Raw genomic sequence first — 23902 nt, 5'->3', positions numbered from 1 at the left:
GAAAATGATGTGCTTAACATATCTGGTTTATAATTCAAATTTGTAACGGAAAGCCATTGAAACAGAATAAAGTGACTTTTATTTAATTTTCTGCTATTTGCCTAGAGGTTCCTAACACTGCAATCCTCAAAGCACTGACTTGCCTGCATGTGAGCTATGGGCCAGATTCAAGGGGTCAGTACTTGCGTACTAAGCTTTAAATGACCCAAGTGACTGTACCTGCTGTAATCTGGAGGAGAATGTCATCTTGTCCTCATCAGATGGAGAGACAAAGAGGATGGTGACAGAGGACAGGGCACTTTCAGTGGTGGTACCCTGTTTATTGATATCCCACTGGGAGAAATCAGGCAGTCCTCCATTCTGACCATTTTGGAGTAGAAAATCAAAACGTTTTTATCTGGCAACCTTTGCACAACTCTTGTACTGTAGGTTTTTAATTGCTGTTGTTTCACATGTGCCTTGATTTCATAGTTTTAAAATGTTTTATTATTTTATGTTCGAATCGATCCTGGGTTTATTCTTGGGAGGAAGGGTAGAATATACATGAGTAGACAAACAAACAAATTTTGAAATGTGTAGCCAACCAGCCACTTAAAAATAATGAAAGCTTAGCTTGCACAACACTCCTCAAGGTTAATATAAAGAATACAATTCTCTGTAAAGGTGCGTGGGGTCATCATTGGATCCCAATCTTATGGATGCTTAGCTGGGAGTAAACTGTACTAAACTCAGAAGGGACTGAGTTAATATGCAAAGGGTTAGGCTGCCTATCTTCATGATTTCTTTCCCTGCACATTGTACCTCTCATTAGCAATTTAAAAAACTGCACACACTTTTAATAAAAGCTCTTCAGTGACAGCTTTATCCTTTAAGTGTCACCTGAATATCATTGACATTTTCTCTCTCTTTTTTAAATAAAAGACTTACAAATCAATTTCAGAAAATATGAGTATATAAACTTGAAAATGTCTTTGTATAAGTCCTACAAATATGCTCTACACTTTTTCTACTGCTACATTAACAAGCTTTGGCTGCTATCTATTCATCCCCACCCACCATGCATCCTGTTTGCCCTATACTAAATCTTTGTACCTTTAATTTCCCCCCTTAAATATTTTCTTCTAGAAGCATCAAAATAAATCAGTGGCTACCAGTGTTCATACCAGCTATTTTTGAAATGAATTATACAAGGGCATGTTGCACATAACATTATCCCCATCAGAAAATTACTTTCACTACCATCTAGAAATATTGATGAGTTAGAAAGGGGGCTTCTGCTTCATAATTCAATATTCTACAGCACACTCCAATATTGCCAAATGTTTGGTTCTGTTCCGATAGAATGGCTTGCTAATTTCAAGATTCAAGAGACTACTGTGCTGAAGTTATGCATCTACACCTTTAACCTTCTGTTTACAACTATTTTTTTGGAAGGCCTAGTAGTCTGAAAACCTGATCTAATGTTTTGTAGGACAATGTTCTACATCTATACAGTGGTACCTCTGGTTACGTACTTAATTCGTTCCGGTGGTCTGTTCTTAACCTGAAACTGTTCTTAACCTGAAGCACAACTTTAGCTAATGGGGCCTCCTGCTGCTGCCGCGCCGCCGCTGCACGATTTCTGTTCTCATCCTGAAGCAAAGTTCTTAACCCAAGGTAATATTTCTGGGTTAGTGGAGTCTGTAACCTGAAGCGTATGTAACCTGAGGTACCACTGTAGAATCATAGAATCATAGAATCATAGAGTTGGAAGAGACCACAAGGGCCATCGAGTCCAACCCCCCTGCCAAGCAGGAAACACCATCAGAGCACTCCTGACATATGGTTGTCAAGCCTCTGCTTAAAGACCTCCAAAGAAGGAGACTCCACCACACTCCTTGGCAGCAAATTCCACTGTCGAACAGCTCTTACTGTCAGGAAGTTCTTCCTAATGTTTAGGTGGAATCTTCTTTCTTGTAGTTTGGATCCATTGCTCCGTGTCCGCTTCTCTGGAGCAGCAGAAAACAACCTTTCTCCCTCCTCTATGTGACATCCTTTTATATATTTGAACATGGCTATCATATCACCCCTTAACCTCCTCTTCTCCAGGCTAAACATGCCCAGCTCCTTTAGCCGTTCCTCATAAGGCATCGTTTCCAGGCCTTTGACCATTTTGGTTGCCCTCCTCTGGACACGTTCCAGTTTGTCAGTGTCCTTCTTGAACTGTGGTGCCCAGAACTGGACACAGTACTCCAGGTGAGGTCTGACCAGAGCAGAATACAGTGGCACTATTACTTCCCTTGATCTAGATGCTATACTCCTATTGATGCAGCCCAGAATTGCATTGGCTTTTTTAGCTGCCGCGTCACACTGTTGGCTCATGTCAAGTTTGTGGTCCACCAAGACTCCTAGATCCTTTTCACATGTACTGCTCTCAAGCCAGGTGTCACCCATCTTGTATTTGTGCCTCTCATTTTTTTTGCCCAGGTGCAATACTTTACATTTCTCCCTGTTAAAATTCATCTTGTTTGTTTTGGCCCAGTTCTCTAATCTGTCAAGGTCGTTTTGAAGTGTGATCCTGTCCTCTGGGGTGTTAGCCACCCCTCCCAGTTTGGTGTCATCTGCAAATTTGATCAGGATGCCCTTGAGTCCATCATCCAAGTCGTTGATAAAGATGTTGAATAAGACCGGGCCCAAGACAGAACCCTGTGGCACCCCACTAGTCACTCTTCTCCAGGATGAAGAGGAACCATTGATGAGCACCCTTTGGGTTCGGTCAGTCAGCCAGTTACAAATCCACTGAGTGGTAGCATAGTCAAGACCGCATTTTACCAGCTTCTTTACAAGAATATCATGGGGCACCTTGTCAAATGCCTTGCTGAAATCAAGGTAGGCTACATCCACTGCGTTCCCTTCATCTACCAGGCTTGTAATTCTGTCAAAAAACGAGATCAGGTTCGTCTGACATGACTTATTTTTCAGAAATCCATGCTGACTATTGGTGATCACAGCATTCCTTTCTAGGTGCTCACAGACTGTTTGCTTAATGATCTGCTCCAGAATCTTCCCTGGTATTGATGTCAGACTGACTGGGCGGTAATTATTTGGGTCCTCTCTTTTCCCCTTTTTGAAAATAGGGACAACATTTGCCCTCCTCCAGTCTGCCGGGACTTCGCCTGTTCTCCAGGAATTCTCAAAGATGACTGCCAGTGGTTCTGAAATCACATCTGCCAGTTCTTTTAATACTCTTGGATGCAGTTCATCTGGCCCTGGAGACTTGAATACATCTAGACTAGCCAAGTATTCTTGTACTATCTCCTTAGTTATTCTGGGCTGTGTTTCCTCTGCTGAATCATTTGCTCCAAATTCTTCAGGTCGGGCATTGTTTTCTTTATCGGAGAAGACTGAGGCAAAGAAGGCATTGAGGAGTTCAGCCCTTTCTGTGTCCCCTGTTTGCATTTCACCATCTTCTCCTCTGAGTGACCCCACTGTTTCTTTGTTCTTCCTTTTGCTACGAACATACCCATAAAAGCCTTTTTTGTTGCTTTTAACCTCTCTAGCAAGCCTGAGTTCATTCTGTGCTTTAGCTTTTCTGACTTTGTGTCTACACGTGCTGGCTATTTGTTTGAATTCCTCTTTGGTGGTTTCCCCCCTTTTCCATTTTTTGTACACATCCTTTTTTAATCTTAACTCAGTTAAAAGTTCTTTAGATAGCCACCCTGGCTTCTTTAGGCACCTTCCATGTTTCCGTCTCATTGGTATTGCCTGAAGTTGTGCTTTTACTATCTCCCTCTTAACAAACTCCCAGCCATCATGAACTCCCTTTCCTTTTAGTATTACTGTCCATGGGATCTCACCCAGCACTTCCCTAAGTTTTATGAAGTCGGCTTTCTTAAAGTCGAGAAATTGTGTCCTAGTATGCTTGGCTGCTCCTTTCCGCTGTATAGTAAACTTCAGAAGAGCATGATCACTTCTTTGTTACAACTGAATGGCATATGTTTCTATTCCTTTAATTTTCTGTCTAGAACTATTCTTTCGGGAATCAATCAGTTGATCCAAACAAGTAGAAATATGGAATATTGTCTAAAGATGCACAGTATCATTTACTATAGCTTTTCAATACTAGGCAATGCCACCAATGGAGCTTGTTCTGATTCAGCACATTTTCTTCTCCAATTTTGCAAAAACATTTAATGAATATTATGTTTTTCTTTCTTTCTGTTTTCTGCCTTCCAAGGGTCCCAAAATTCCAAAATATGCCAAGGACAAGCAAACCCTACAACTGCTTATTTCACAACTACCTCATCGCGAGATGTCTTTGTTTAACTGGAACCCAACCAAAAGGGATCCTGAGAGATTCACATTCAAAGGGCCAACTGAGCACAGGAACATAGCAAGCTGCCTTACACCTGTCAGACTAGCTCAGTACTGTTGACATTGACTGTCAGTGGCTCACAGACAGCCTTATCGGTCTGAGACTGAACCTAGGACAAGGCAGATGTTCTACTAACTGAGCTATGGCATTTGGGAACATAAAGAAACATCATCTTCGATACTGCATTCCAACTACAGTGGTACCTTGGTTTAAGAACAGCTTAAATTTATGAACAACTTGGATTAAGAATGCTGCAAACCCGGAAGTAGGTGTTTTGGTTTGTGAACTTTGCCTTGGAATAAGAACGTGTTTGCTTCCTGTCAAGTGTGTTCCATTTGTAAATTGAGTCCCACGCTGCTATGGGAAAGCACACCTTGGTTTAAGAACACTTTGGTTTAAGAATGGACTTCCGGAACGGATTAAGTTCGTAAACCAAGGTACCACTGTATATGGCTTTGTCTGTTTGCTTATTTCTCCATGTCTACATCCTGATCCAGTATTATATGGTATCTTATCAAATACAAAAGTCTGTGCACATAGGTAATTTATAAGGCTGTGTTAGTTCTGTAAGGCTGTCTTAGTGGTGCTTAGACCACTGGGGGTTTGGAATTCTTCAGAAATCTAGATGGGACAATGCTACACAAAGGCACCTTGCTGTGGAGAAAAATGTCTGAACAAATCTAGCCAAAGTATTATTTGGGCAAGGAAATAACATATACCCACTGTGAATCAATTTTCTGCCTAAGCACATGCAAACTCCTCAGAGCAAAATAGTTAGAGATAACTATCACTTTTTTAAAGAACTCAAAATGTATTTACTGGAAAAATCCCCTTATGGAGAAAAAACTTTTTAAAAGCAAGTTATGCTGTTCAATGTGTTTTTCCCAATTTATTGCATTTTAAAAAAAATAGAAGTGAAAAGAATTTACAGAAATATACTGCTACAACTGAAGCATATTGTGCTTGTCCCATGAATGTACAATACAAAAAGGATTGGAAAAAGTAATTATTTTGTCTTAGCAGAACATATCTATCTTAACTAGAAACCTCCTCTGGTTCAATACGGCTCCACAAGACATCAGTCAGCAGAATGGAGGAAGGAGAAAATTTCTGGAGATTCTGCAGGCATCTGTACTGCATCAAAATTTGGTTTGGATGGTTGAGGGTCTGTTTAGAGCATCTTTTAGGGAGGAATCTCTGATAATTATCTCGCTCCCCCTTCTGCTGATGAATTCAGTATCAAAAAGATATTGAATTCTCTGAATTAAGCAGTGGACAAGAGAATGGGCTGTTTCATATTTAAGTTATCGTATCAGAAGACATGTGGAAAACTCTGTCTACCACCAGAGATCTAATAGGTCAGAGGTGTTGTTAGTATTATGAATTTGTTTATTGTATAGTTCCGCAAATGAAGATATGTCAAATAGTGATTTATTGATGATGTATTTATAATGTTTATTATATTTTTGGTCAGGATCCAGCTTTGTTGCTGGAGAAGCAGGTGTCCTTGGTGGCTGGTAAGAAAACTAGGTTGGTAGGATAACTATGACAATTCCTGGATCAATATAGCTTGACCACAGTTGTCCATGGTTTGGTAACCCCTTGCTTAGATTACTGCAACGTACCCTGTGTAGAGGGCTGGTCCGGAGGCTGCAATTGGTGCCGAATTCAGCAGCTGAGTTGCATGTGGGAACAAACTACTGGAAGCATGTAACACTCTGTTTGTGAGATTTGCATTGGCTGCTAATCTGCTCCCAGGCCAAGTTCAAGGTGTTCGTACTAACATATAAGGTCCTATACAGTTCAGGAGCAGGTGACTTGAGACATCAACATTTTCCTTATATACCCAGTGGATCACTGTAATCTGTGGGAGAATTGCTGTTTCAAGTTCCAAAGATCTCAGAAGACAACTCAGCGTAACTTGAAGCAGGGTTTTTATTGTTATGTGGAAGAGCATTCCTGCTGAGATAACAATAGGCACCTACTACCTGTACTTTTTGGGAACAACTGAAGATACTTTTGTTCTAACAGGCTTTTCCAGCAGGATAAATGGGTCTTTGCCTTGAGAGTCTATTTTGTATGGTTTTAGTTTTGTTTTAAATGTATCTGGTTGTTGTTGTTTGTGGGAGGGTCTTTTTTAAAAACCTTTTTGTCCTTTTCATTGTATATTGGCTAGAGACAACTGCATAGAAGGTGATTAATATATTAATAATAAAAATAAAAAGGTAAAGGACCCTGGATGGTTAAGTGCAGTCAAAAGCGACTATGGGGTATGGCGCTTGTCTCGCTTTTCAGGCTGAGGGAGCCGGTGTTTGTCCACAGACAGCTTTCCGGGTCATGTGGCCGGCATGACTAAACCACTACTGGCGCAACAGAACACCGTGACAGAAGCATGACTGCAAGTATATTCAAGGCTTCCTAACACAGGTGACATCTCAGTTGTTTTCTATGGAGCAGAAAAGGTTCCTGCACTCAAATCCTCCTCCTACGACCATGGTTAGACAGTTCACTAGTTTCATGGTACAATCCTACAAATGCTTACTCAGAAGTCAGTTCCACTGTGTCCAATAGTCCTATTTTAAGCTAAATATTCAATCTCAAAAACTGCCCCCTCCCACTTTCTTCCCTTGTTTCAACCCCTCAGGCAACTCCAAATTCTCCTTAGTATTTTGAGTTAGAAAAACAGTAAGTTCTCTAGTTCTGAATCTCATCAATATTGAGAACTGTATGGAAAGTTTCTTCACCAACCCAGACCCTTCAAATGTTATACAGTGCTGGTAGGCAGCAGATGACAAAGCACACCTTGACTAACAATCCACATTCATATTTTGTTTGTCCCACAAAAATGCTGCAATTCTAGACGTAAGCTTTCAATTTTTCTGAATCATTTAGTGCATTTTACAAGGGAGTGTTTCAGACTCAGCGATCTTGCAGCTTGCAAAACAAATGCTTAAAGACAGTACATCCCAACTATTATACCTTAAGCAGCTTTGCATGCAGCAGTAAAGTGTAGGCAGCTTCAGTGTAGTTATCACATTCTTTGTGCAGGTCACAAAGCTTGTACAAATACCTACAAGTAAAAAATGAAAATAAATTCTCAGTAATGTCATAAAACAAGGTCAAAGGGCTTAGCAGTTAAGATTCCTAAGCTCAAATAGAACAACATATAACTGATGTACCTTAAAATTCGTATTTTATTTCATCTGATCAGTATGTAGCACACAGCATCTCAAGAAACTCAACAACAAACAATAATGTACTCGTGCATTTTATAAGGTTGTAACTTCAGTGTCTATAAAACTGAAACTCTTTTTTGATAGCTTGGTGTCTGGAGATATGCAACAAAAAAGTTATGATGTTGGTATAAATGTGTGTCTTTCCTAAAATGGGCAGTTAATTTGTTGTTTCAAGAAGCCCTCCAAGAAAACCACTGGGGACTCCATAGCTAAATTGCTACCACAACTAAGGCTACAATCCTATACACTCTTCCCTGGAAATATGTCCCAGTGAACTCAATGAAACTTACTTCTGAGCAGACATGCATAGGATTGTACTGTTAAAGGGGAAAGAAATCTATTTTTAAAAAATCACTAAAATTGCTCTTAACATATGCATGGTCAAAATGGAAACTACAAATGCATAAAAGGCTTTATCTCAAATATGTTCTATACCTTTCTGAAGATTTGCTCAAATGAATGTAGTCAGATGGTATAAAAAACCTTTTGGTAATTAGTAGCCTATCCTGGGGATACAAGATTTTGCTACCCACCAGAGAATGGGAGAATGCAGTTGGGACAATAAAAAGTACAATAAAAATTAATGAGCAATCAGTCTAGCTGCAAAGAGGAAACAAGTAATTAAAACACCCCCCCTGCACCCCTAAGCAATGAACAGAAACAATTTCAGTGGGGGGGGGGACAAAATAAAATAAAAGGGCCAGTATGCAAGAAGCAACAGTGCCTATGAAAGAAGAGGAGAAAGAGGGAAAATAGCTACTTAAAAGGCTGGTAGAAGGGAGAAACGTAAATTCACGTTTTATCCAGTACAGCTGTGTTTTAACTACAAAAAACCCCAGGTTGGAGCGGGGAAAATGATAAGACAAATAGAAAAGCTAGGGAAGCAACCAATCACTAGCAATTCTTGGATTCTCTATTAAAAAGTAAGTTTTATTCATAACAGACTTATTGAAAGTAATTGACCTAAGTTATGTCCATCAATTTTAATGGGTCTACTCAAGTATGATTCATGTGGGATACAACCTTAAGCGAACAAATGATTCCATTCCGGAGAAAAGTGGTGTGGAAGCAATCCATGAGACTAGACATCTATATATACCTAAAATATACAATATCCTAAATATTTAAACATTTAAAATCAACCTAATTATAAAAAAACAAGAGGAGCCACACCAATCCTAGCATTTCTCTTAACAGAACACAGACTCAGTTTTGAAGATTGCAGGAACAGTCAGAAATGCAAATTGTATATTGGGCATATGAACGAAAGAACACATTTAATTAATCTTACAGACTCATGTGAGCAGAACAGATTATCTGTACCTTTTATTAGTGCAATCCCACAGCCCTCTTGCTTTATAAGAAACACAATGTCTAATAAAGTTAGGTTTACAAACCTTATGTACATTTCTTCTCTTTCAATCTCTTTGTAGAAATTCTGGAACAAGAAAAGAAAAGACATTAGAGATTTGTCAGTGAGCCATACATATATTAGGCATATTTATTATATTAGAAACTCATAGCCACGTAACATTAGCCTCAAACTGTGACATGAAACTTGCTCCTGGTTAAAGGAGCTCATACATTCTTATAACTGTGAAATCTGCAAATAGTACTTTACATTTCACTGCAGAGATTCAGTATTTTCAGGGTAGGGCATTTTCAAGTCATACACCATTAGCTTTTCTCGGCTTTCTAATGTACAAAACAACATAATGTGCTAAAATGAAATTTCAAATTTCAAAGTAGTTTTGGTAATAAATCATACATTCTTGAATCTAATACTTTCTTAAGCACTGGATTTAAAAAAAAAAACTTGACAGGACTGTTGTGAGGATTAATGAGAAAGAAAATAACAGAGCACTTTGCATGCTTAATTTGGTAAGGAATAATTCACTTAATAAAAAGAATGCATGTTTCTCCTGCTGTCACACCTTCTAACTTTCAGTATAGCAAGAACTTGATGAACGTTTTCAACCTCGACAGACTGAGATGGAATTCAGAGTGAAATCTGAAAGTGAAGTATACTTTATGCTACAGTAATTCCATCAACAACGGGCTACTCTTATGGAAAATAACAATCCTGAAGGTGGAAATTGCCTTGGAAGGAAACCCCCCAATAGTGTCATTATGAAGTACGTATTTTTTGCTCTATAAGACTCACTTTTTCCCTCCTAAAAAGTAAGAGGAAACGTGTGTGCGTCTTATGGAGCGAATGCAGGCTGTGCAGCTATCCCAGAAGCCAGAACAGCAAGAAACTTCAAAACTTCAAAAACTAGGTGCGTCTTGTGGTCTGGTGCGTCTTATAGAGCCAAAAATACGTTATCTCTCATTTGAGACACAATTTGCTAGCAGACCAACTTAGTAAAGCCTCATGTCCACCTGCTCGCTGTATCCTTTGCATGCACTGATGTTTCTTCTGCACTGTACATAAGCCTATGAAGATTCCTCTTCGTGTATCTAACAAAGTAGCCTGTACCTCTAAAAAGCCAGCACGCTTTAAAGGTGCCACAGAACTCTTGTCATTTTTTAATAACCAGGCTATTTTACTGAAGTTAGATTTTATCACTGGATCTTCTTTTCCTTGTATTTGTAGTGTACTTAGATGGATTATGACAGCAAACCCATGCTGCAAATGGATTAATACACTTCAGAAGTGAGGATCTGGGGAATTGGAAACAGAGGCAAACACAACAAATACAAGTTATAGAGAAGAGCTAGAAAAATAAACCTTTTAAACTTTTCCGGTTTGATAAATTGCTCTAATTTCCTTTATAACTTTTGAAAAAGCAATGGAAGCAATCCTAGTGCCTTAAAAAAAAAAATCCTGTAAAGTTTCCAACCGGCAGAATCTTGTCACTCTAATTCTACTCAGAAAAGCAGGCAGTCTCTTCTAAAAGCAATCCACATTTCACTCTACGGATCATGATCAATAGCTACTTCCAAGGACTCTCTCCCCTCCCCAAATTAAGTAATAGCACTACTACTGACACAAAAGTTAAATAATGAGGCGGATAGCCTTTTAAACGATAGCTCAGTTTACCAACAGTACACTCATGCAGTACAAATACCAATCAGAGATATAGTTTTAAACAGTAAGTTGCATATTCTGCAAGTATTCCTGAGCTTATTAAAACATCAAGTATGTCGTGAGGAAGCCCAATGATCTAAACTTTGATTATCAAACTTTTCTGAACACCTAAGTTCATCTCGCATCCTCATCCTTAGATAAAAGCTTTCATATTTATCTGAATTTCTGAACATTTGGGCCACACTGATTGTAAAATTGTGCAAATCCGCTTTTGATTTTTTAAAAAAATAATGAATAGCTTTGGTCAAACATCATAACAGTTCTATTTTTCCTATGTGCATCTAATTTCATGACGTTTCTCTTTAAAATTGGTTGTGGTTGTTCTTAACTTGCTAAAATAATAAAAGGTATGTTTCCTAGCAAGACCCCACTGTTACATTTACAAATTCAGCAGCCACTCTAAATTCAGCCAGTTTATTTCTTCTCACTCACCAGCACATTGACAGTACAGCTCATGCGGTTTTCCTTGTTTTCATCATGCATAATGGTTCTGTAATCCAGAAGTCTCTCCATCAAGCGAACCACAAGTTTAACAAAATTTTCACCATTTTTGGCAAGGTACTTATGTTTTCTACAGTGTTCCAGGAGACTGAAAATATAATTACAAAAACATCGTTAATCACACTCGGGAGCAGGCACTTGACTAAGGTGTAATTTTAAATATTTTGTATCATTAACATATTTTAATTATTCCTAGGCTCCAAAGTTCATTATAATCTTATTGTTATCTCTCTCGGCTATGTTCTAAGACAAATTCCACTGCTAAACCAACACTTACATTTTGTCAAATAACACTTTATACTGTTCATCTCCTCTGCCTCCTTCTACTTCATGATCCAGCTTTGTGATGATCTCATTTTCAAACTACAATTAAATAGAACAAGCGTAAATAATCAGCACACAGCAAATATTTCATTTTATTACTGTAGAAATCAATGGGTCATAGATTTGTTAAAGCTCACAACAAGATATATGACCACTGTTTTTCAGCTTGATTGGCTTTTAACAGTTTGAGATCTCTCATATTAGGCCATGTGTAATGATCTGTTGCCCTATGAGGATCTTTCAATTCAGAAAATACTTGGTCATGTTGTTAAATGGGGCTTAGACGATTGCTTTAAGAAAATCTAAATAAGGTATCTGATTAGCCGAATAAGGGGTGGGGAATAACACGCTGAACAGGCACACAATGTCCTTTACAATAATTATAATAGCAACAAATGCAAGCAGTTTGAAGCATCATTACTGATGATATATAACACCTTAGGCAGGACTGCCAATTGCATCATCCAGTTGGATGAGCACCCTAACATCTATTTGAACTAGAGAAGTTGGCTCACCTCAGAACACATCTAATGGATATCTCCAAAGATATTTCATTGGGGGATGGAATTTGTAAGCTGAAGCAGAAAAGAGCTAGTCAGGAGGTTAAAGAGAAGGGTGTAACATGACCATAGGGATGGAAATTTCATTCTGGCAGAAGCATTCTAAATTGGATGGTGGCATTATGACAAGTAACTGAAGCAACATATTATTATTAATATATTTTTCTCGTACACGTATAGTCTTATTTTATTATAATATTAAATCAATAGTTGTACAATTAAATGTATCTGACATGCTGCAGCCTCATTTCTAAGAGTTATAAACTAGTGAGTAAGTGTACAGAGAATTGGGCTGTTAATGTGGAAAATGAAGAGTTTTTGAGTTGCAGGTCCATGTTGATGCTGAGAAGTTAAGTGCTTGCTCCGCACTGAAGATTCGGAGTAGAAAGACCACAAATTTTTAAAAATCAGTAGAATGCTTAAAATTCCTAGCAATTATTAACGTAATAATTATTTGTGTGCGAGACTGGACCTAATGGTCAGGGGTACCTTTACCTTTGTGTGTGCGCGCATCATTGGCCAGATGTGATTAATATATGGAGTCAATTCTAATTTTATTTCTCATGCTTTAACTTTATATAAATGCAATGGGGTTAGGAACAAGTTTTCCTCTCTGTTTCTTCCCCTTCCCCTTTCATGAGGTAACACCCAAACTTCTCCCTGGGTCTTTTTCTATATCATAAAGCCATGGTTGGACATGCATTCAAATAAATGTGCAAACCCATAATCTGGTCTTGATCACATTCTAGCCAGTTCACATGTAGCATGAAACCACGGTTAGCACCAGCAAGGAGTAGTGCCACCTTTTCTTTCTTTCTGCCCATGGCAGCCATTTTGGGCTGACAACCATGACAAGATCTGAATACCAGCACCTCGTTTTTCACTCCAAAAAGCTATGGTTAACAGTCTGTGCAAAAACTAGAATGATCCAGCATGAAGCATTGGGATTGAGTGCTCCCCTACCCAACGTGTCATTAAAAGTATGTTGTAATACTTTCAGTTTCAAGGTATCTTAGCTTGTTGTTACATAGGAACCAGAAATTGTGGTTTAAAACAAGCTCTAGTCAGTTTCCAAACAAGTCAGCTTCAAACTAGAGTTTGCTTTAAGACAGAAACTCAGGTTTGTATGTAAAAACAAGTCAGGCTTATTTGGGGTGGGGTGGGGAATAGCTGCACAGGAATACCAAAGGAGGGAGGGGGCACTGTGTGAGCCTGAGCCATAGCTTTGTATGTGAACAAGCCTTTCGTACAGAAATGAGATTAAAGAAGCACTGTTTAAAAAGCCCCAGATTATCCACATGTTGATAGTTACATAATGAAAAGCAGCTGGGCATGTTTCAATTTGCTGCTGTGTGCCTGGCAGGGCTCTGAATTTTGCAGTTCCCCCACCTTCTGTTCTCCCTCCCCATTTCACAATGCTCGATAAATACCGTATAACTTGGATCTTATTGGTTGCAGTTTAGTATTGGAATCTGCCTAGTGTCTGACTACTATTGCTGGCTGGCTGTGTTTTTGTTCTCTTTGTAGAATTATTGTTTTATATTGGGGTAGCAAGCATGGTGCCCTCCAGATTTTGTTGATGTCTCATCATCCTTGACAGATACTGGTTGGGGCTGATGGGACTTGGAGTCCATCATCACCTGGAGGGCACTGTGTTGGCTATCCCTATTTTACATGTGTACCCCACCCTAAGATAAATTGATATAGGGCTGGTTGGAAATGTTTTAATTAATAGATAAAAAGAATTTAATTAGTAAAATAAAAAATAAAGGGCATAAAGACTGCAATCATACACATCTGGGGAGCATCGTTATAGTTCAGTGACTAAACTATATATTGACATGCAATGTTAGTGAGGGTGTAAGGGACTGGCTAGACAAAGAATGGTGGGACACACCAGCTGCGGAACCCGCAAGGGAACCTCCAGAGGAAGGCTCAGAGCCTGGGGATTGGCGGTGGGAGGGAGAAGATTGGGAGAAGGGGTTGGATGCTGAAGGGGAGACAGGGTTTAGTGAGCAGGAAGAGCCGGTGACAGAAAGCAGTTCAGACTCTGAATAGAGGAAGGAGGGCAAGTGGCTGCTGAAGAATCCAGGGAACGTCCCCCCTTCTGCTGCGACAAGCTCCCCTCCTGGTCTCCAATAATGCACAGGAAAATGAGGAGAATAGAACAGAGGCCAGAGGTTCGCAGACACAAGGAAGTCTGAGATTCCTTGGGCAACATCCGAGAGAGGAGGAGCCTTAGAAAGAGTGGAAGGCAAGACCTGCTGGGAAGGGTTGCTGAGTTGTATGTCGCTTCCTTGAATAAAGAGTTAATTCCACTGAGCCCTGTGTCTTTCGTGCTGACCTGTGTCTGACTCCAGCCATGACAGAGTGAGAGAAAGGCAGGCATGGTTATATAGAATCTGTCAACATGTGAGGTAAATGCACTCAAGGCCCAGATACTACAGGGGATCTTGATGTTTATGCTCCTATAACTAGGGTGGTGATTTTTTTTATTTTTTTATTTTTAGCCCTTGTGTCTTCTAATTCCATTTTGTGCCTTCCAAGTTTCCTCTTACATACACTGATTGCTTCTAAAATCCACTCTGCTTATCCCAACTTTTCATTTATTTCTACTACTTCTCCTAACTAAAGAGGAAAAAGCCACCTTCGAATTCTAATGAAACCTCAAGTGTTCATATCATAATAAATTATGCAAATAATGTGCATAATTCAAAATGATTACAGGTTTGGGACTTACTTGTCACTAAGATAGTATATACATTAGAGGCATCAATCATTCAAACCCATGTTGCCTAAAAGTAGTCTGGCAATGGAAAACGGCCTCTATCTGGGCATACAACCAAATCTGAAAGGACTTTAAAAGTCCTTTTACAGCACCGGTGTGGTATAAAAGGATGACAACACAATCAAGTATGTAAAAATGGTATAGTACAGGGTGTCCAAGCAATTGATTTCTATGGCAAGCATATGCACTCCAACTAGGAGGAACAATATATTTATATATAATAATAAAAAATATATATATTTGAGCAACTATATATCAGCGAACGCTTACAAAAATATTTTAAGTCAAGTGTAAACTCTAGCTAAATTTTGTTTGCAAAGAGCAGTCAATCCACTTTGGAGGAATGTTCTTGTGAGATGCCACATTTTGGAGAAGAAAATGGAATTACAGTCCGTTCCGGAAGTCCGTTCGACTTCCTAAAAGTTCAGGAACCAAGGCACAGCTTCCGATTAGCTGCAGGAAGCTCCTGCAGCCATTTGGAAGCTGCAGAAGTCACGACAGACGTTCAGGTTCCAAAGAATATTCACAAACCGGAACAATCACTTCCAGGTTTGCTGTGTTTGGGAGCCAAAATGTCCGACTTGCAAGGCGTTCAACTTCTAAGGTACGACAGTACATTCCTTGATGTGAAATAGATATTTGAAGTGCAGCAACACTAACCCACCAAATCAGTGAGGGGGCGGCTCACAAGTAAAAATATGTCAGTTACAAAACCTGACTTGCTTAGCTCAACCGAATGAAGTAAACATGTACCTGCCCAAAGCAACTCATGACTCTCCAGACCTTTGAGATGAGGAATTTATTCTCATTTCAGTTTTGAACAACTGCATAGCTGCAGAGTATTTTTCCAAGGAATTTGAGACATTCATTCTTCAGTCATTACACTGTCTCTATGATATACCTGGTATGAACTCTTCCAAAGTCCACGAAATGGCAGTTAAGTGTCCATTTGGAACTTAATATGTCATATACCTGCAAGGTGCAAGGACCCTATGAGGATCACAAACACCTGTGTGGTAAGCACTTGACATACTCATACTACATGGGCACCACTCCAATGAGGGTAGTGTAGCCAATTTTGCAGTAGCTAAGCCACCCCCATCCACACTGCCCCAGTCCTTAATCTACTGCAGGTGGCAACATGGTCCCCTATAGATGTTGTGGGACTCCAACTCCCATCATTCCCCTCAGTTAGCTATGCTGGCTAGGGCTGATGGGAGTTGGGATGAAAACAACATCTGGAGGGCACCACATTGTCTACGGCAATCTAAATCATCTCACCCTACCTCCTGTTTCTTAGTCGTATTGTAACGGGGCAAAAACATAATGTTGGAACTAGCATTTTACATAGTGGAGACCTGAAACACAAGTTGGAAGTGTGAGAATGTTCCTCCTCAAGGCTCCAGGAGGACTGGAACAGAAGCTTGGATAACACTTTTGGTGTAAGCGTGTGTTCACATCAAGGGTGGCTGGGGGGACATTTCAGAAGGTGGAATTCTCTCCCTTCTGAAACCTGCCCAGCTGCACTATAAACTAACTCATGGTTGGGCAAACTAAGGCCCTGGGGCTGGATCCAGCCCAATCGCCTTCTCAATGTAGTCTGTGGACAGTCCTGGAATCAGCGTGTTTTTACATGAGTAGAATGTGTGCTTTTATTTAAAATGCATCTCTGGGTTATTTGTGGGGCATAGGAATTCATTCTTCTTTTTTTCAAAATATAGTCCGGTCTCCCACAAGGTCTGAGGGACAGTGGACTGACCTCCTGCTGAAAAAGTTTGCTGACCCCTGAACTAACTAAAAGCTTCCAGATCAAAATATAGCCACTATATTTCTGTATAGAGAGGGGAAGAAAGGTTCAATGTGTGAGAAAGGGAAAATGCAACATCCCCCCCTCAAATCTCCCTATATAGTAGTGGTTCTTAACCTTTCATGGACCCATTTCAGAATCTGATGGAGGTTATGAATCTTCATGCACAAACCAAGTTCTGCATACAATTTATTGTATTGCATTGGAATTCATTTATCTTTTTTGCACCTGAGTTAATGGACCCATTGAAGTTCAACCACAGCCCACAGCTTAATAACTTCCCATATAGTGTGGGGAAGGAAGTGAGCCACATCCACCTAACCTAATCTGCCCCTCCAAAATCCTGTCAACTGTTAGTCGTTCAGGCCTTGCTTTCCGCTCCCACTTCATCCCCTCCCCAACCTACTTACCATTCTCTAAATCTTGGAAGCCTCCTGAGCATACATCTCTATCAGACCACTTTGTGTTTTCCTTCCCAAGAAAATAGGGACAGGATCACCCAAGTCTCATATTGGAGGGACTGATGCAGGATTTCCAGAACTTGAGTCTCCAGCTGATTTTGGACTACAATTCCCACCATCCCTGACCACTGGGTCCTGCTAGCTAGGGATAATGGGAGTTGTAGTCCCAAAACAGCTGGAGACCCAAGTTTGGCAAATTAAAGGATATTGGCTTTCAGTTCCCAAAGAATTCAAAATTCTCCATGGATCCTCCAAATTTTGTACCTAGGATACATGCAGCTTGAATACACATGGAGGGGCTTCTCCTTCCCCGCAACCATCACCACAATGTCATCTGACGGACCATTTTCCCCTGAGATGAGTAGAAAAGATGCAGCAACAGCATCTTTCCTTTCTATTGTAACTTTAAAATAAATAAATCTATGCTTGTTGTTGTAATCATCTTATATAAGCTGCTTTGTGCAATCTGCTTGACAGGGATATAAAAAAATACTGCAAATAAATAAAGTTAAATTACTTTGCGCTATTTTGTTATGTTTCTAGGGCTTCCAAGGAATTTGCAGAAAATGGATAATGATGCATTAGAAGGGCACCCATCTAAGCCATATAAGCTCCCACCTTAAGAGCAATGATTCAGAGTGATTTCGTTCTATCAAGACCACACAGATGCTTTTGTTTGGAAATAGTTGCCAAAGGAGAAGCAACGGTAGAAGTACAAACCCTTGCAGTTCCACCTCTTGCCAACATTGTCTCAAGTAGCCTTGGCTTTATGACTTTTCAAGCCAGGGGATCCCAGCTTCTGGTGACATTACAAGAAGGTGGGGTGTCAAACGACTGCACAGTGGACACATGGCCATGTTTATGGAGTTCTATACACTCCATATGTATCCTTCTGCTGTTTTAGAAAGTTAAGGCTGGAAAGATATTAAAAAACCGGCGGTGGGGGGGAACCTCAGTGAAAAAGGATTAAAATGCAACTGCAAGATAAATTGTTATTTGACCTTCTGTGCCCCCAGTAAGGCAATGCAATTCTTTAATGTAATAAATGTACTGGTTCAAGGAAGGAAATTAAAATGAGAGAGAGAGAGAGAGAGAGAGAGAGAGGAATAATCCAATCCACTCCTTGCAGTGCAGGCTCAGAGGTGCATCCCTATAGTGCAAGAGCATGCCAAGTAGTAGTTTAAAGCAATATAGTACAGAAGAGAAGTCACAAATCTTCGCAGATTCTCTAATAGGGTACAAAAATGGAATTGCCTTCTTTGACACTTGCCGCAGAAATTATCCACTGGCTGATTATCTATTCGTATGAGATGGCTGGTATGCGGAGAGGAAAATTATTTGTTATATATATAAAAAAAATCTCTGACATTTTGATGACACTAAAACCATTCCATCATGGGAAACTAAATGCAAATTGCTTCAAGTTCTACTTAAGTAAACTACAGCCATGTTGGTTTCATTTGGGAGACAAGTTTGGTGTAGTGTAAACATTGTTTTTACAGCATATTGGCTGTTCTTGAGATGTAAAGATGGGTATATGTGGGTATACAACAGAAGCTCCCACCTTTCACACAGGGCTGATTTGTTCTAGGGCCACATGGCTAGGGCAGCATGTGAAGTGCAACTCTAGGGTTGCAAGTCCCACATTTTCAGCTATAGACCTTCATTCTTCTCCATAGTTAACTTACGGGCTCAGTATGGAAAGGAAGAGATTGCTGTGAGCTTAAAATTAAACAAAAATGATGGTGCTCCGAAAGGGTTTTTTTCTGCTTTCTGGTGATGGTGCCACAATTTGAGGGTGGCTTTGAAATGCAAACTTTCTCAGCTGAGAAAGCAATCAACAATTATAAGCTGAACCTGAGCATCTTGTGCCCTGCTTCTAATTGGTCACTGTGATGTGAGCATTCACTGGTGTCACCAAACCTTATTGTTAAGGCCTGGTTGCTCCTGGATTGTTCTGAGTGTGCTCAAGCCTAAAGTACACAGGCGGAACCAGCAGCAAGAGTTGGGGGTAAGCTCTTCCCAGTTCTTTGAGAAAGCAGTGAAAAATTGAGTTAGCCAGAAGGCAAGCCTGGAGGAGCTCACCCATCACAAGGTGCCCCATGATATTCTTGTAAAGAAGCGGGTAAAATGCGGTCTTGACTATGCTACCACTCAGTGGATTTGTAACTGGCTGACTGACCGAACCCAAAGGGTGCTCATCAATGGTTCCTCTTCATCCTGGAGAAGAGTGACTAGTGGGGTGCCACAGGGTTCTGTCTTGGGCCCGGTCTTATTCAACATCTTTATCAACGACTTGGATGATGGACTCAAGGGCATCCTGATCAAATTTGCAGTTGACACCAAACTGGGAGGGGTGGCTAACACCCCAGAGGACAGGATCACACTTCAAAACGACCTTGACAGATTAGAGAACTGGGCCAAAACAAACAAGATGAATTTTAACAGGGAGAAATGTAAAGTATTGCACTTGGGCAAAAGAAATGAGAGGCACAAATACAAGATGGGTGACACCTGGCTTGAGAGCAGTACATGTGAAAAGGATCTAGGAGTCTTGGTTGACCACAAACTTGACATGAGCCAACAGTGTGACGCGGCAGCTAAAAAAGCCAATGCAATTCTGGGCTGCATCAATAGGAGTATAGCATCTAGAGCAAGGGAAGTAATAGTGCCACTGTATTCTGCTCTGGTCAGACCTCACCTGTAGTACTGTGTCCAGTTCTGGGCACCACAGTTCAAGAAGGACACTGACAAACTGGAACGTGTCCAGAGGAGGGCAACCAAAATGGTCAAAGGCCTGGAAACGATGCCTTATGAAGAACGGCTAAGGGAGCTGGGCATGTTTAGCCTGGAGAAGAGGAGGTTAAGGGGTGATATGATAGCCATGTTCAAATATATAAAAGGATGTCACATAGAGGAGGGAGAAAGGTTGTTTTCTGCTGCTCCAGAGAAGCGGACACGGAGCAATGGATCCAAACTACAAGAAAGAAGATTCCACCTAAACATTAGGAAGAACTTCCTGACAGTAAGAGCTGTTCGACAGTGGAATTTGCTGCCAAGGAGTGTGGTGGAGTCTCCTTCTTTGGAGGTCTTTAAGCAGAGGCTTGACAACCATATGTCAGGAGTGCTCTGATGGTGTTTCCTGCTTGGCAGGGGGGTTGGACTCGATGGCCCTTGTGGTCTCTTCCAACTCTATGATTCTATGATCCAACTTCTACAATGGAGAAAGGGTTTTTGGTTTGGTTTTGTTTTTGCTATTTCTACGCAACTGTCTCAAGCAAAGCTTTATGCAACACATCAATGTGCAGCTTAATGACTGCATATCCAGCTAGCAACTGTGTTCATGAATGATGTCTCTCACCTGGCTTTAAGAGTTCTTATTAATTCTTGAAGCAGCAGGAAGAAAGGGGAATCTGCTTGTTCCCAAGGGCAAATATCATACCTGCCTCACCAAGGATGAGGTAGGGATCCCACTGGTGAAGCAAAGAAACTGAGGCAGCACCTCCTTACGTCTTGGGTTATTTGAATATCTCAGCTGGCCAGGTAGCTGTTTCATTCCATACACACACAGTTCTATGTTTATTATATTATCTCTAAAGCATCAGCTATGGACATTCCCAGGGCTTGACAGCACTTATCAGCACCAGCTTCCAAAGATGGTGTGAGTCAAAGAGAGTTATTTACATAATCTCCAGGGAGGCAAATGCATCCTGTTTTTTTCCTTTCTTTTTTTCTTTCATCTGTCTAATTTTTTTCACTTCGTTCCACTTGCCTTTCTCTTCTCTCACAGTTTTGCCCTTCCCTGTAGCTATGATTACACTTTGCAGCCCCACTTGGCACCTTCTCTTGTTAGACTTGTCCTAATATGACCCGTGTCTATTTTTTCATTGTTGCCATCCCTTTCTGCTTGCCCCTTTCACATGCTTGGAATTTTCTCCATCCTCATAATCTCTGCGCTTTCCCCCATCTATTAAAAGTCACTTATCTCCTGGTCCCTGGCTTCTTGCATTTGGTGGAAATAAATTTGAATTTATTTATTGGGATATGTATAAGCCACCAAACATTAAAACAAAACACACATATATACATAGGCAACCTCCATCAGTTCTGTAATAGTATAAATTAATTATAACACAGTCTGAATCCATGAGCACTCTGAACTTTTATGCCTAAAGAGTGCCCTAACTGCATTTTTGTATTTGCACAATACTTTACTTTTTAAAAATGTCAGCTGTACTGCACCCAATGCACAGGTCATGAGGGCAGTAGGAGATGTAACACCCCTTCTGTAGTCTATCAAAGTTGCCTTTCTTTTTACATCATGATGGGTGTCTGTCACAGAAGAGGCTGAATGAATAGCCCCCAAAGAAACAGAAAATTACTTAAAACTAAATAAAAGCTCAGCCAAATAATGGGGCGTGATTGATGGAGGTGGTTAAGACAAATGTGCTGACATTTGCAACTTAAAAAGAAGACAGATGAATGTTCCCATGTTGATCTTGTACAGTAGGGGAGCACATACCCATCAAAGAATGAAAGCAATCAAACAACAACAACACATGCCATTGGAGGTGGAAGTTGTGTCACTCATTGCTAACTACATCACAAAAAGGTCCAAGTAGATTCCTGTGAAACTTGTGGAACCAGTCAGAACCACATTAGTAGCACCACATTAGAACAAAGCTGGCAGTATAATTGCAGAGAGAAAAAAACCCTTGGAGTGAAGTATTACACTGTTCAGTCCCAAACTACTGTCCCTCAAATATGTATTTTCCCATCTTTTAAAGATCCTATGAAGAATAAAAAAGTGACATGTTGCAATTATTTAGGTGGCAGTTTTGAGGTGGGGTAAGTAAAGACTGGGGTGTTAAACCACAGAGCATAGGGCTTGCCGATCAGAAGGTCGGCGGTTCGAATCCCTGTGACGGGGTGAGCTCCCGTTGCTCGGTCCCTGCTCCTGCCAACCTAGCAGTTTGAAAGCACATCAAAGTGCAAGTAGATAAATAGGTACTGCTCTGGCAGGAAGGTAAACGGCATTTCCGTGCGCTGCTCTGGCTTGCCAGAAGCGGCTTAGTCATGCTGGCCACATGACCTAGAAGCTGTACGATGGCTCCCTTGGCCAATAAAGCAAGATGAATGCTGCAACCCCAGAGTTGTCCGTGACTAGACCTAATAGTCAGGGGTCCCTTTACCTTTAAGTAAAGATTACGATTGCACATAATCACTTGAGAACTTCAAATGCAGTGTCTGATTAGTTATTTCTATAACAGCCAGAAAGCATGAAGGAAAAAGCAAGAAGAAAATGCACCCATCCTCTGATGAGGTAACAGGAGGCTTAGGCTTTCTGTGAGAGTTTGAGGCCAAGGAAGGAAACTTAGAATTTAAACACACACATACACCAACTTTTTGCTGCACGCCAATAAATTAATGTAATCTATCAAACTTCTCACAAGCTAGATCTTTGGTATGGCACAACAAGATTGTCCTTAAGATATTTTTGCTTAGTTTTCAAGCCTTCATTTTTCAGATGTTTAGAAGAGCATAAAATACAATGCAAAAAAGCTACCTCTAAATGTATAAAACAACATAACAAAAACATATGAAATTCTTCTGCAAAATAAAATGGGATGGGATTATTGTCATACAATTTGTTTCCCTTTCCAACTTTGAGCCCTAGTGGCAGGTCAATAATTTCCATGCTCCATCATAGTTACGACATTATTGCAGAATAGCTTACAAAAATCATTATGCTCCATGATTTGATTTAACAGGATGCATCAAAATCTCGCTTTTCCCAGAGCTGTGTATCTAGTGGTGCTGAAATTTTCCTTTGCTAGTGATTTTCAATTAATTTTGTAAATAAAACAACTCAATCAGAAACTATTCACAAGGATACAAATGCTATTGTTTGTCTATTGGCCAATAATCACCACTATGACCAAGGGGAGCATTTGTCATAGTCTGCATAGTAGAGGTATACTTATCCTTCACAAACAAAGCTAGAAGTGTTATGCTGAGCTGAGTCTTATTAGAAATTCATGTTAACACCTCTTGGAAGGGAGGCAAAATGTTAGCATCTATAATCCTTTTTAGTCTATCAGATTCAACGAAGTCCATTAATTATGTGGTGCATTTAATTAAGGATAGCTGGATGTCAGACAATGGTAAAAAGACTGATTTGCATGATCATGTTATTTAACCCGTCCTGCAGTTCCCTTAAGACCTGCAACATCATTGCTTTATGACCCCCACCCTTTGAATACCTATTTACATACCGCCCATGTGACTTGGGTTGCAATCCTTTACACACATACCAGGGAGTAAGTCCCACTGAACTAAACTGGATTTACTTCTGAGTAGATATGTATAAGATTACACAGTTAAGTACTTCATTAGGGTTTCTAAATATTTTATGGTGCTTCTAGGAGCAGTGATATGTACTGCAAACAGCAATTATTAATTTTCAAGTCCTGGGGAAATAGAAGTTAAAACATCAACTGACAACTAGATAAGACAGTGCCGCCTCATTGATATTACAATTTATTGTCAACTTCTAGAATTGAATAAAAAGATCCTCTGCTTCTTCTTGCTGACAGTCCCAACCCAATTACCTGCTTTTCATAACAGAACTCTAGCCAGAGGTGCTTTATTTGCATCAGTAGTTTTGTGTTAGCAATCATGTGTATTATCCATTTGTTTATTTTATATCCTTGTGGTTTTTTTATATTTTATTTGGAGGGCTCTGTTTGCTTTATATGACACAAGATGGATATACAAATG

The 23902-nt window shown here is 40.1% G+C and overlaps 1 protein-coding gene across 4 annotated transcripts in view; it reads right to left on the bottom strand.

Moving 5' to 3' along the window:
- The window catches only part of DOCK1 (dedicator of cytokinesis 1), a 347244-nt gene that overhangs the window by 52964 nt on the left and 270378 nt on the right, over positions 1-23902 (bottom strand). For all 4 annotated transcript variants that reach the window (XR_014548912.1, XM_083616828.1, XM_083616827.1 and 1 more), the window contains 4 exons: positions 11460-11545; positions 11114-11270; positions 8988-9028; positions 7334-7424 (listed from right to left, as the gene is read on the bottom strand). Coding sequence is in view for 3 of the 4 variants with exons in the window: in XM_083616828.1 (XP_083472954.1) it covers positions 7334-7424; positions 8988-9028; positions 11114-11270; positions 11460-11545 (375 nt within the window). In the remaining variant the exon portion in view is untranslated. The remainder of the gene's footprint in view (positions 1-7333; positions 7425-8987; positions 9029-11113; positions 11271-11459; positions 11546-23902) is intronic.

The sequence above is a fragment of the Podarcis filfolensis genome (genome assembly GCF_964270895.1).
Source record: "Podarcis filfolensis genome assembly, chromosome: 5".
NCBI lineage: Eukaryota > Metazoa > Chordata > Lepidosauria > Squamata > Lacertidae > Podarcis > Podarcis filfolensis.
The sequence above is the reverse complement of the archived record's forward strand: the minus strand, read 5'-3'. Positions and strand labels throughout refer to the sequence as shown.